This window comes from Myxocyprinus asiaticus, chromosome 16 (assembly GCF_019703515.2).
Source record: "Myxocyprinus asiaticus isolate MX2 ecotype Aquarium Trade chromosome 16, UBuf_Myxa_2, whole genome shotgun sequence".
Classification (NCBI taxonomy): domain Eukaryota; kingdom Metazoa; phylum Chordata; class Actinopteri; order Cypriniformes; family Catostomidae; genus Myxocyprinus; species Myxocyprinus asiaticus.
The window spans coordinates 42,686,018-42,699,544 of NC_059359.1; the positions used below are offsets into that span (position 1 = coordinate 42,686,018).

The 13,527-nt window shown below is 38.9% G+C and overlaps 1 protein-coding gene across 1 annotated transcript in view; it reads right to left on the reverse strand.

Annotated features, from left to right (window-relative positions):
- Nucleotides 1-250: 250 nt before the first annotated feature.
- LOC127454387 (LIM domain-containing protein 1-like) overlaps nucleotides 251-13,527 on the reverse strand; it is a 67,118-nt gene continuing 53,841 nt past the window's right edge. Inside the window, exons 6-8 of the mRNA XM_051721567.1 lie at nucleotides 10,540-10,591; nucleotides 3,180-3,248; nucleotides 251-2,463 (exon numbers count right to left, since the gene is read on the reverse strand). Coding sequence (XP_051577527.1) covers nucleotides 2,320-2,463; nucleotides 3,180-3,248; nucleotides 10,540-10,591 — 265 coding nt within the window. The 3' untranslated portion in view covers nucleotides 251-2,319. The remainder of the gene's footprint in view (nucleotides 2,464-3,179; nucleotides 3,249-10,539; nucleotides 10,592-13,527) is intronic.

Sequence of the window (13,527 nt, forward strand, 5' to 3'; positions counted from 1 at the left end):
ATTCAGAATATGCTGGATACATACATGAATATTTCAATAGCTGTGGAGCATGTAAACATTGACTAGAAAAAGGGCTTAAGCAGAATATGGACCTTAATCAGAAAATGTGCATGTAAATGTGGTCATAAAGAGGCCTGAAAACATTACAAGTAGGCTGGGGTCTTAGATTCATGTATTGACTGGTTCTGAGGTGACAGAAAATGTACAGTTATTTGGAAAAGTGGTGTGTTTCAGGTGTATTAACCCTTAATACAAATATTTTCAGTTTTATTTAAGAAATCATTGGCATAACACAAAATGTGAAATAAGCTCATCACATTCTACTTTTTAAGCAGATAGATAAACAAGTAATACTGAAGATGAATACATCTGAGAATGTACATAAACCAATGCACACAATCAACAGTTATCACCTGCTTAACCCGTGAAAACGGGTATAAATGATTTATTAGGTCTTTCCCATGTGAGCGATGCAGGAGTAACATTTGGCTTGAAGATCGGTTCACCATTATCTGCTGTTAAGTGGAAAAAGTTTTGAAACTTATTGAAATTATCTCATTTCAGCAAGAATGGCTATTGTGATCTAATTCATCCACCAACTTAGCAAACAACACAACATTCGTTTTTGAGCAAATGGTACAAAAGTTACATTTACATGCACAGCAAAATGCTGATAATAACTATCAAAAATTAGATGATTAAAAAATCATTCAATGCAAGAAAATCAACATGTAAACACAAATTCACATGTTTGAAATCATCCGGTTTTTCTCCGCTTTTGATGTCAAAACGTAAACAGTGCACATTGCGCACACTGAAAAAGCTGGTTAGAAAGCTGGTAAAGGTGTTTACATGCCACTAAAAATCAGGGTAATGGGCAAAAATCTGTGTGTGCCGACTGGGTTGTGCTACCTTACACCGATAAAGAAAAACCGTTTGACCATACACGTTGTTGGCTTTTTAAGCATAATCTATGTAAGATTGTGCATGTAAACGCACTCGTTATTATTAATAGTAAAAGTATGTGAACCTTTAGGATAATGGCCTCTTGAATTAAGAGTAATTGGTGTATTGTGTTCCAATCAGTTAGGCTATGTCCACACTAACACGTTTTCATTTGAAAACACATTAATTTCGCTACGTTTTGACCTTCCGTCCACACCGAGACGGTGTTTTTATTCAGTGAAAACTGAGCTTTTCGAAAACGCTCTCCTAAGTGGATAAATTATTAAACAGCATCTTCACATTGTAGTGTGGACAGGGAAAACTGAGATATTCAAAAACGATGACATATTTGTTGTCAAGTGACAGCCAAGTGATCCATTCAACCCAAAACAATCAAGATGGAGGCACATGTTGTAGCAGCATTGTTGTACCTGTCATTCACTTTGATAATATTATTAAAGATAAAGCATTGTTACTTTGTACAACCTTCACATTACATTCCTTCAAAAGCGACAGGAAGTTTACTCGGAATTGCTGTCCGGTGACGGAACGAGGACAATTGCATTTCAGACCGTACATGGAAATGACGCAGGGCCATGCTTCTTCCATTTTATTTCCCGCATGCACAGTAAAGGATTTAAGCGTTTTCAGACAGTTCAGTGCAGACGAGCAACTTTTGGAAAACGGCTGAAAACGGCAGTGTGGACAGAGATTATTTCAAAAACGCTGTTTTCATATATATATATATCCGGAACAATATAGGGTGCAGGCTTCCCAGAATTCTGTCCAATAGACAGTGCAATGCACTGATAAAAACAAGATTTCAAAGGATCTCAGAAAAATAGTTGAAACTTGTATGACTTGTTAGCAGTGTCTAAAATTAATTAACACTTGCCAAGTACCAAATGTGACTAAAAATTCATTCTAAGTTTAAAAGTGTACTTAAATATAGTTTTTTAAAATGATTAAAAAAGGTATTGCTTTGTCATTATATAAAAATAAAGCCAAACACAGTTTAATGGCCGGTAAGATCATATCACACTTTAGGTGCCATTCAAGCATAAATTCATATTAAAAAATGTTTGTAATCGAAACAGTAACAGTTGTCCGATTTACAAAAATCTGTAGCAATAGTTTTTCATAAGCCAGTGGCTCATTGTGTACAGCATTTGTATCATACAAGCTAAATTACTTTCATTTTTAATTCAATCTAATAAAATATTAATAGTCAGTAATGTTCTAAATAATTCAGAAATAAAACAATATGAAATAATAATGTATCTCCACTTCAGCTGTGACTTTTTAGTTGTGTAATTGTCCAGTAGCTTTGGCAAAGCTGATGTCTCTGAACAGCCACAAGGGGGTGGCAGATGTTTAAAACTGACAGTGGTAGCTGTTCGCTGTAGACTGAGGGGAGGCAGGCTCCATGTGTTTGAGGTGACATGCGTGACAGAGCAGACGTCCTTCCAGAGGATAGCAGCGGTGACCCTCCTCATCATTCAGCTCTATATGACAGTCCTGGAGGGAAAAGTTTCACATAATCACAAGACATTTAAGGTAATACTCCTCTGTTTGTTAATGTCACATGTCAAGGCATTCCAGTACTTCGGCCCGAAGGGCAATGATGATATTTTTACAACAACAGAGACTTCTTTTCTTCGCACTAACTACTGAGAATGACATTACATTAGATGCCTGTAAAACCCATAAGCAATTTTATCACACTAAATTCATGTAGAACAGAGATTTTATCACACTAGAGTCTTGTTAACATGAACAATGTTTTTGTCTTGTGGCTATACCTTAATGTATTTTAATGTTTATAGACTGGCTCCACTCACTTCCATTGCAGGTACCTTGATTCAGCTAAACTTGTATTAAACCTGGAACATTCATTTAATACAACATCCTTATGATGTTATTAGTACCCAGTGAAAGCTTTCATATTGTATGAGACAACATTTTTCTTAGTGCAACATTGTTGGTATGTCCTTTAGATTTCTTTGTATTTATTTCTGAGAGTGAAAACTGATAAAGTTGTTAGCAAATGAAGTGTTCACATTTTCAGGAATGTTTAGCTAGCCTAAATATCATTCTGATCACATAAAGAAAACTGGAAATGTTCACAACCACAATGAAGCTAATGTTTTGAAGCTTTTGCATGATGCTGCATCTTTGCTGTTAGGTGTGAACACAACATAAATATGAAATTACTGAGTGCAAGTTTAACTTACCTCACAATGATAGCACTCTACGTGGTAGTCCTTGTCCATGGAGACCACACGAATGGTTTCATCTGACCCCTAAGAAGGGTAAACAACCAGTTAGAAGGGGACACACATCTGGAAAAACACTCGTACACATGGCAGAGGCCCAGCCTTTTTAAAGTGGCTTTTCACAACACAATCAATGACATGGCTGTGGTATAAACACTGGTATAAAACACAGTGAAATAAAAATCTCTCTCTGCTCAGATGGCTAAAAAGCAGGAGTAACCGTTTCATCAACTGCCTACACTCAAACTACAACTATTGAAATTGGTCCTTTATCAAGAATTTTACTAAAGCTACCCAGCGAAGAGTTTTTTTTCCCTTTTCTTGTCAATATTGTTATATGATTAAAATTGGAATCAGACCATAAAACATAAACAGGCTTCCCTAACAAAAAGTACTCTGGTGGATCAATTAAGTGGACGAAAAAAAGAAAAATGCATTTAAATGCAATTCACACAAAACAATGACTTGAATACACTTCTACTATTATGAACATGTTTTTAATTTCTGAGTTCAAAGTCATTTAGAATTTTTTTATGGGGGTTTAGTAAAAAATGTCTAAGTGGTGTCACCGTCAGGAGACGGTAAAAAACAAAAAATGGAATATGAAATAAGTAACGTTGAAATTCATGAAAATTCAAGATATTTGTAGAAAATGTTTTTTACCATTAAAAATATATTTGAAAACTGTTTTTGAAATGAACGAGTAAGTTGCGTACACTCATGAGTATTCAAGGTGCACGGAAAGTATTTTAATACCGGTTACCTAATAGTTACACCAGGTGCAATTTTTTAAAGCTGCACTACGTAACTGTGCTCTCCAACGCCATCTGTGGTTGAAACTTAAATTGTAAGCAATTTGCGGAAGAACACTAAATGTTATTCGAGTTTCGGTACTACTGCTCTGGCGGATGAATCTCATGATTTGAGCTTATTGCCTGTGTGTGATCATGACTGAAGATATTCAGAGCCGGAGTCATAACGTGCTATTTTCATGTTGATATGTTATACGATTAAACATTTCAAACTGAAATATTACTTGCTTTGATAAAGAAACAATCGTATTTCACATATTTTGAATGAATTAATTTTACACTTATAGCGCTCTTTTTTGCATGGTTACTCACCTCAATCTGGGTGGTGGAGGATAAGTCTCAGTTGCCTCCACTTCTGAGACAGTCAATCCACGCATCTTATCACGTGGCTCGTTGTGCATGACACCGTGGAGACCCCCAGCATGCAGGGGTGATCCATGCACAACTTACCATGTGCCCCATTGAGAGCGAGAACCACCAATCGTGACCTATGAGGTTACCCCATGTGACTCTACCCTCCCTAGCAATCGGGCTAATTTGGTTGCTTAGGAGACCTGGCTGGAGTCACTCAGCACACCCTGGACTCGAACTCACGACTCCAGGGGTGGTAGTCAGCGTCAGTACTCGCGGAGCTAGTATAAAGAACAGGGGACTCAATCACTACCAGTATATTTTAATATAATTTTTCAAGTGTTTGATCTACTATTAAGGTTTGTATTGTACTAAACGTATCCATTTAAAAGGTGATACTCGTGATATGGCTGATACGAGTTCAGTGAAAGACTTCATATTGTACAGCCTCAGTTTATAATGCAAGTGAACCGTAATAATAAAATAGTATGTCTATGAATGCACACACAGTAAACTACAGTTAAAAACATTAACGAGGATTCAATAATGATGGGTATAACATACTTTAAAACATGAAAATTATGCTTAAATGCAATATAACAGTTGTCAATTTCAGAAGTCATAAATATTAGTAAACGTGTAACAGTAACTCCCGACAGCATAGATACATCGCGATTGGTTAACTCACGAGTATTCTTCAATTCATACAAGCATGACAAGCAATATTAGCTTCAACAACCCTACCAGACAACATATCCAAGCACTATAGCAGGTAAACATCACCAAACGGATAACAGATAAACATTTATCCAGACTGTTGCGATGTGAGTGTGACTGACTGAACTGATCAGCGTCCGCAGCAGGAACATGAGAAAGCCGGCACTTCTTTCCTGTGTTTATGGACATGACGTAATGGTCACAGAAACCCAGACTTGATGTTGAACCCGAAGGTAGGTGTTTACTGACACACACAACACAAACAGTGAAAACAGGTGAGTGGTGAAGAAGCAGATCTGTGCAGATGTGATGAACTGAAACCTGATGATGGTTCGTGTTGATGCAGGTAGTGATAATCCTTGGGGTGACAAACACACAGTGGAAGGTAGACGTGGGAGTGGAGGCTTGGAGAGATCGTTGGAGTTACGGTGGAGAGGAATCGAGGAGAGGTCGCAGATAAGTTACTCTGTATTCTGAGTTGAGACCAGATGAGTGATGGGAGAATGGGGTTTAAGTAGAGGAGCTGATTGACGTGGTGATGAGAGGCAGGTGAAGGTGATCAGTATTCAGGAGAGAGGGAGGGTTGTGTGTATGTGGCAGGAGGGTCAGTTGGATTCGTGACAGTAATGACGCAAGGATGTACGTCATAAGCCAGAGATTTCGCACCAAATCCGACCTGACAGCTCAAAATACAAATCATTTTTATAGGCTTACCACAGTGAATCGGGGTAAGGCAAGGACATTGTTTTGAACACATGGCAATTTGTTAATTTTTAAACAAAATTTTTTTATATAGTGTAGCTTTAAAATCATTTAAGTTTAAAAAAGAAAAAAATTTGTAGAACATGTTTTTTATTCAAAAATGTATGAAACCAACATGCACACAAAAATGACATTCCTACGAACTTGGAGCGTGTGTTTTTAAACTAGATATTTTTAAAGATTTCACATTTTATCATTATCTCTGGCAACCTTGTTTATCAACAAACCCTTTATATTGTTGGGTACATTGTTTTACCCACTTGAGTTATTAAAACAGCATACAGTTGCCTCTGGACTTATTAATTCAGAAGAGCATTTATTGATTATCCACTGAACATAGATACACCAAGGTTTAACAATGTAAAATATTTTGCACAAGGTGAAATTTTTTCCAACCTGGCCCAAGACCAAAAAAAGAGTTTGAAAGCCCTGCCATACAGCTTTGAAGAGTGTTAATGTTACACTCAGCTGTGATCTGAGAGGAGGGCATGAAATTCCTGTGGAGTTTCTAATAAGCAACTCTATACAGGTGCAGGATAAACTGTGCTGTTGCTCTGAAGTAAACCCTCTCTTGATCGTGATGGAGTGCAGCATTCCTCTCAGGTCATCTCTAATTATAGACAGTTGGGGGCTCGACCTAAAAATTGTGCACACCGAGAGAGTTTTGTCTTGGTTTAATAAATTACGCATGCCTCAGTTCAACAGTAATCACTCTTTTTATCAGTGCTAACAACTCATCTTCAACAGGTCTAAAGAAGGGTTAAACTGTTCTGTGATGACCTCAATGTTCTGGACAGTTCATGTGATTTTTCCTTCTAAAAGTACCGGTATACTTAGTAGTAGAAAGAGCCCTTGTTCTATTTGGTTAATTGTCTTATAACAAACAACGAAACAACATGATGACAAGAGCTGATTAGTATTGCTGGCAGTGTTGTTTGACTGTGACGTGTGTCTCTAATACACAGAAAGCTGATTCAATAATATCACATGCTAAAAATGCAGCTTAACAAAATACCCCTTGTAGTTTCAATAAACCAGCTCGGTCTCATGACAAGTTGTAATAAAAGTATGAGATGGCGAAATTGTAAGAACTCTTATGAGCTGGCTCATACAAAAATATAAAACTTTTACACACATAGAGAAAAATAAAGAATTAACAAATTATGTTATCATAATTTGTCCCAAGTTTAACTCCTTTGTATTGCATAAATAAATATAGTATAAAAACCAAATTATTTCACAGATGTTTCTTTTCTTAAAATAAAGTGTTGGATAGGAACCTAGCTAACATTTTAAAACATATATTGTATCGATTTGAAATTTTGTTTGTTGGCCTCTATGGGAATTAAAGACGTCACTTTTCGTTTGAGCGGAGTTGAACAATATCTTATGATTTCACCATCTTGAACAAATTATTATGAGTTGTCATGAGACTTTGAGGGGAATTCACTAAGAAAATATTGCACCCGGTAAAAGCGCTGGTTATTTGCACGTGCTGTTTGTACAGGTTTAGCACCCGATTCACGAAAGGAATTATCCAGATTAGGCAACGGTGCAAACACACCCACAAAAAATATAGTGGAGGATGCAGCAGACCACTGTTATCTGACACATATTAGCAGGACTGAACAGCATCACTCCACTACTATTATACAGACACCTGAATCATCTCTTTAACATGGCGAAGGTGCGCTTGACTACCAGGGTTCCCACTCTTTCAAAGGCACAGTCTTCCAGGACATTTTCAGGACATTTTATGTGCCAAACAGGTGTAATATTTAAGAAAAAACACACAAGAGGTTATGACGTGTATTGTGGTTATTGGGTGGTTATTTTTTTATTTATTTACAAATGCTCTGCAAGTCGGTTTCACTGAAAAGAGCCAGTTCAAAAGAATGTTTCGTTGGCAAAGTGAGAAACACAGGACACATGGTGAGGCAGTGTGAAGCAGGAAGAAGAGGTCCTGCAACAGATACTGCCTGCCAACATTAGATCTGCTCAAGGCCAGAACCATTGACAACAACTCAAAGCAGTACGCATCAGAGGAGGCATCATCATTGGGCTCCAAGTTTGCGTATTCCTTGCTGAAGATGGCATGCTCCCATTCCTCTCGCACACACGTGACCTCCTTTTATAAATTTAACTGACCTGTCAAATTTCTGTATTCAACAGTTTTGTTTAATCATCAAAATGGTGTCTAATAAAATGAATTCATTAAAACTTTATTTAAATAAAATTTATTTATTTTACATTTATTTTCAAAATAACATTGCATTATATGAAAGTGTTCATTTTGAAGTGTGCAGCACACGCAGATTATATATTTATTTAAATCATAGCATTCTGTGGTTTAATGGACCCTTTTCACAGACTGTGATGGCACGTTTCTGCCTTATTTAGTAGCGTTCCAACTGTCGTCATTATCTAAAGTTCAAAACTCATTATCTAAAGTTTACAACTCAAATGTTTTTGTAGTTAACTCTACAGCCATCAAATATATTTTTTTTATAAATCATATTTTGCACTATATCGATACTTGCACTAAACTATTTCATCGGCAAAGCAGAGATGATAGCAGATGAGCAGAGAATGTATGTGACAGGGCTTTGTTTATGACAGTAAACCAATGATGTTGTTTCACAATACGCAACTGCCAACAGTGACAAAATGATACAAATGTGTATTTGACACCTATTCAAGTCCCGATCATTACCATGTTTTTGTATGTGTAACAAAAACTTTTTTAGCAGCACAGTCAAACTGTTTTTTTACACTAAAATATTTTCTAGGACAAATAACTATTTTCCAGGACATTTAGGTATTTTTCTCATTTTCCATGACTTGAAAACTGCATTGAAAAATTCCAGGTATTCTAAGATGCGTGGAAACCCTGGACTGTGCAGCGCATCTGGATATATGCCAGGTTATAACGCTCTTCACCATCATTTGATCATTATTTGATTAATTATTGCTGATATGATTGAAAGAAAATGTACACAAATAACTTTTAAATAAAATTCATTTTACTGCCTGCATTCATTTTTCAGTTCTGCCCACAAATTTTCTATTGGATACAATACCTTGACTTTGTTGTCCTTAAGCCATTTTCCCACAATTTTTGGAGATATGCTTGGGGTCATTGTCCATTTGGAAGACCCATTTGCGACCGAGTTTTAACTTCCTGGCTGATGTCTTTAGATGTTGCTTAAATATATCCACATAATTTTTCTTCCTCATAATGCCATCTATTTTGTGAAGTGCATCAGTCCCTCCTGCAGCAAAGCACCCCCACAACATGATGCTGCCACCCCCATGCTTCACGGTTGGGATGGTGTTCTTCAGCTTGCAAGCCTCACCCTTTTTCCTCCAAACATATCAATGGTCATTACGGCCAAACAGTTAAATTTTCGTTTCATCAAACCAGAAGACATTTCTCCAAAATGTAAGATCTTTGTCCCCATGTGCACTTGCAAACTGTAGTCTGGCTTTTTTATGGGGGTTTTGGAGTAGTGGCTTCTTCCTTGCTGAGCAACCTTTCAGGTTATGTCGATTTTAGAACTCATTTTACTGTGGATATAGATACTTGTCTACCTGTTTCCTCCAGCATCTTCACAAGGTTCTTTGCTGTTGTTCTAAGATTGATTTGCACGTTTTGCCCCAAACTGCGTTCATCTCTGGGAGACAGAATGCGTCTCCTTCCTGAGCGGTGTAATAGCTGTGTGGTCCCATGGTGTTTATACTTGCGCACTATTGTTTGTACAGATGAACGTGGAACATTCAGGCGTTTGGAAATTGCACCAAAGGATGAACCAGACTTGTTGAGGTCCACAATTTTTTTTCTGAGGTCTTTGCTGATTTCTTTTGATTTTCCCATGATGTCAAGCAAAGAGACATGGAGTTTGAAGGTAGGCCATAAAATACATCCACAGGTACACCTCCAATTGATTCCAATTAGCCTATCAGAAGCTAATTGGCTAATTGCCTAAAGCTTGACATAATTTTCTGGAATTTTCCAAGCTGCTTAAAGGCACAGTTAACTTAGTGTATGTAAACTTCTGACCCATTGGAACTGTGATATAGTCAATTAAAAGTGAAACAATCTGTCTGTAAACAATTGTTGGAAAAATTACTTGTGTCATGCACAAAGCAGATGGCTTAAACGACTTGCCAAAACTATAGTTTGCTAATATTAAATCTGTGGAGTGGGTAAAAAATTTGTTTTAATGACTTCAACCTAAGTGTATGTAAACTTCTGACTTCAATATACTAATATATATACTATATATATATATATATATATATATATATATATATATATATATATATATATATATATATATATATGAAAGTGTTTATTTTAGATGATATGTAAAATCATTTTTAATCACCTTTTTGCCTTTTAATCTCTAATTCATTTTAAATGGTCTTGGGGTGTGACAAAATATATTTTATAATATTTAAAAAAGTACAAACATTTCATGTAGTCTCTGAATATAGGTCATGAAACCTGCATGTGTAATAGTTATTAGCAAAAAGCTGTTTAAAATAATTTTAGATGGGTTTAACATGTCACAATGCAGGACATGTTTGAGGACAACTTCCCATGAGTATTTCATATCCAGTACCCCTATACAGTACAGACTAAACTAATCTTTGATGTGTGATATGGGTCTCACCTCAGAGGGCAGAATTGGCTGATTACATGCTGCACATTTCGGTGCAAGAACTCTAAAGATAAGAGACAAAAAAAAAAAATCACAAAGATCATACACTAAATGGATTCTCAAAACATTAAAGGTATCCATATACAGGATTTGTTACCTGGAGTACAAAAACATTTAAAGGTCCCAAAACTTTTTGGACACTTAAATCACACTAAATGTTTGAATGTCATCAATGCATAACAAAACATTAAACCAAGTGGCATCTGCAAACAAATTATACTAGAGAAGGCTTGTCTGAACCATTTTTGCAATGATTTTTAAGTTACTGGTGTCACAGTGATTTTTAGTGGCTTTATGAAGCCAGTTCCCCTCAAGTTCACACAGGTAATGTTTGACAACTTGAAAGTGTCCAAATCCTTTTAAACTTAATTTTGAACAGTATATATATATAAATATGGTCTTACAATATATATACAAATGTGGTCTTCTGCTGTTGTAGCCCATCTGCCTCAAGGTTCGACGTGTTGTGCATTCTGAGATGCTATTCTGCTCACTACAATTGTACAGAGTGGTCATCTGAGTTACCGTATGCCTTTCTGTCAGCTCGAACCAGTCTGGTCATTCTCCGTTGACCTCTCTCATCAACAAGGTGTTTCCGTCCGCAGAACTGCTGCTCACTGGATGTTTTTTGTTTTTGGCACCATTCTGAGTAAATTCTAGAGACTGTTGTGCGTGAAAATCTCAGGAGATCAGAAGTTACAGAAATACTCAAACCAGCCCATCTAGCACCAACAATCACGCCACAGTCGAAATCACTGAGATCAAATTTTTTCCTTAATTTTCCTTTTTCTTTTTTTTTTAAATGTTCTGCTTAAAGTGTACCTTTGTTCTTTCTCTAAAATAAATCTGAGCGTTCATCTGGGGAGAGAGGAAGCAGTAAGGGTTCCCCGGCAGCAGCGCATCCCCATATGTTGCTCACCAAGATGGGGCCTCAAGATTATCCGTGGGGCATACCTTGAGCTCTTCGAGCACACAGCCGAAGCTCTGAAATGGCTGCCGGAACAGTGGGAGGTCCATCTTCTGCCGCTGCTGTCCGAGGAAGCCCAGATTGCAGCGCAACAGCTTCCAGTCATAACCTCCTGGACTACTCGGTGCTGAAGAAGTCCATCTTGCAACGGGTCAGCCGCAGCCCACAAAAACACTGCCAACGCTTCCGCTCCTTGACGCTGAGCAAGGTTGACCACCCGTTTGCTTTTGCAAAGCAGCTCCGTGATGCCTGCCGGTGGTGGGTGCTGGTCAAGGAGGATAGCGAAGCTGAGGATGCCATCAATCTGGTGGTGCTGGAGCAGTTCGTCTCCCAGTTGCCAAAGAGTCCAGTGCCGAAGTAGGTCCAGTGCCACAGATGGCGGAAGACCATCTGACAGCGTATCCAGAGGCTGGCACGCCACATGCCCTTTCACCCTCTAATGTCTCCTACCCTGTTCTCTCAACCCCCCCTCCATCCTGTTCAGTTTCCCTGGAAACAGGGGAACATTCCCCCAAGACTGGCTACCCAGTCATGGGGGGTTCTTTGCTCCAACAAACCCCGTCTCTCCCCTCTCTTCCTCTCAGGTGAAGAAGTCTGCTGCCACGAGTGTGGGCGGGAGGCCTGGGCTGGTGAGTTACGGTGAGCCAGGTCATGTCTGAGAGCAGTGCCCGGTAATGGAGGTGGGGGCCTTGATCTGGATCCCCTACACCCCACAGACCACCCCCGATCAAGCAGGGATGTACCAAATTCTGGTGAGTATTAGGGGGGGGGTATATACCAAGCCTTGGTGGATTCAGGCTGTAATCAAAACTCCATTCATCAATGCTTGGTTTAAAACGGGGCATTGGAGGCAAATAATCGGGTGAAGGTGAGGTACGTGCATGGGGATATTCATGATTATCCTACAGTGACCGTCACGGTAATATTCCAGGGACAAAAGCATAATATTGAGGCGGTGGTTAGTCCTCGCCTCACCAATCCGCTAATTTTGGGAACTAATTGGCCGGCTTTTCATTCATTATTGAAGGGATTGTGTGCGGATGGGTCCTTTGAGAAAGTGAACTGGTGTGGGATGGGCGAAGCGCTGGCTGGGGAGGCATGGCCTGGGCTGTCTGCGGGAAGGGGAGGTGTCATCCTAGAGCAGTCACGAGACAAAACTCTGAGGCACACGTTTTACCAAGTGATAGTGATTGATGGTCAAGGTCTTCAGCCAGGTGTCACACTCAAATATCCATATTTTTCAATTATAAAAGATCGGTTGTAATGAGTGACACAGGACACTCGCATGAAGGAAGATACGACCCAGTTGTTGTTACCAAAGAGCCGTCGGGAAATGTTATTCCAGGCGGCTCATCATAATCCTATGGCAGGTCACTTGGGACAGGGGAAAACACTAAGCTGTCTCATGGCCCGTTTCTGACAGTGTATCCAGCCAGGCATTCACGGGGTGTTCGCCGGTAGTGTGCAGCATGTCATGAATATCAGCTGGTGAATCCACCGGCCGCTCCAAAAGCACCTTTGCGACCCCTCCCGTTGATTGAGGTCCCCTTCGTACGAATTAGCATGGACCTCATCGGGCCATTAAAACGGACCACACGTAGGCATCGCTTTGCGCTAGTCCTGGTGGATTACGTAACGAGATATCCAGAAGCAGTGCCTCTGCGCAGCATGTAGTGTTGTGGAGGCACTCTTCAGAGTTATCTCCTGAGTGGGGGTTCTGAAAAAAATCCTCACTGATCAGGGCACTGCTTTTATGTCACGTACACTATGCGAGCTGTACAAAGTATTGGGTATTAAATCGATTCGGACAAGCGTGTACCATCCACAAATGGATGGCTTGGTTGAATGATTTAATAAGATCTTAAAAAAATGATTTGTAAGTTTGTGCATGAAGATGCTCGGAACTGGGATAAGTGGCTCGAACCCCTGTTATTTGCAGTGCGAGAGGTCCCCCAAGCCTCCATGGAGTTTTT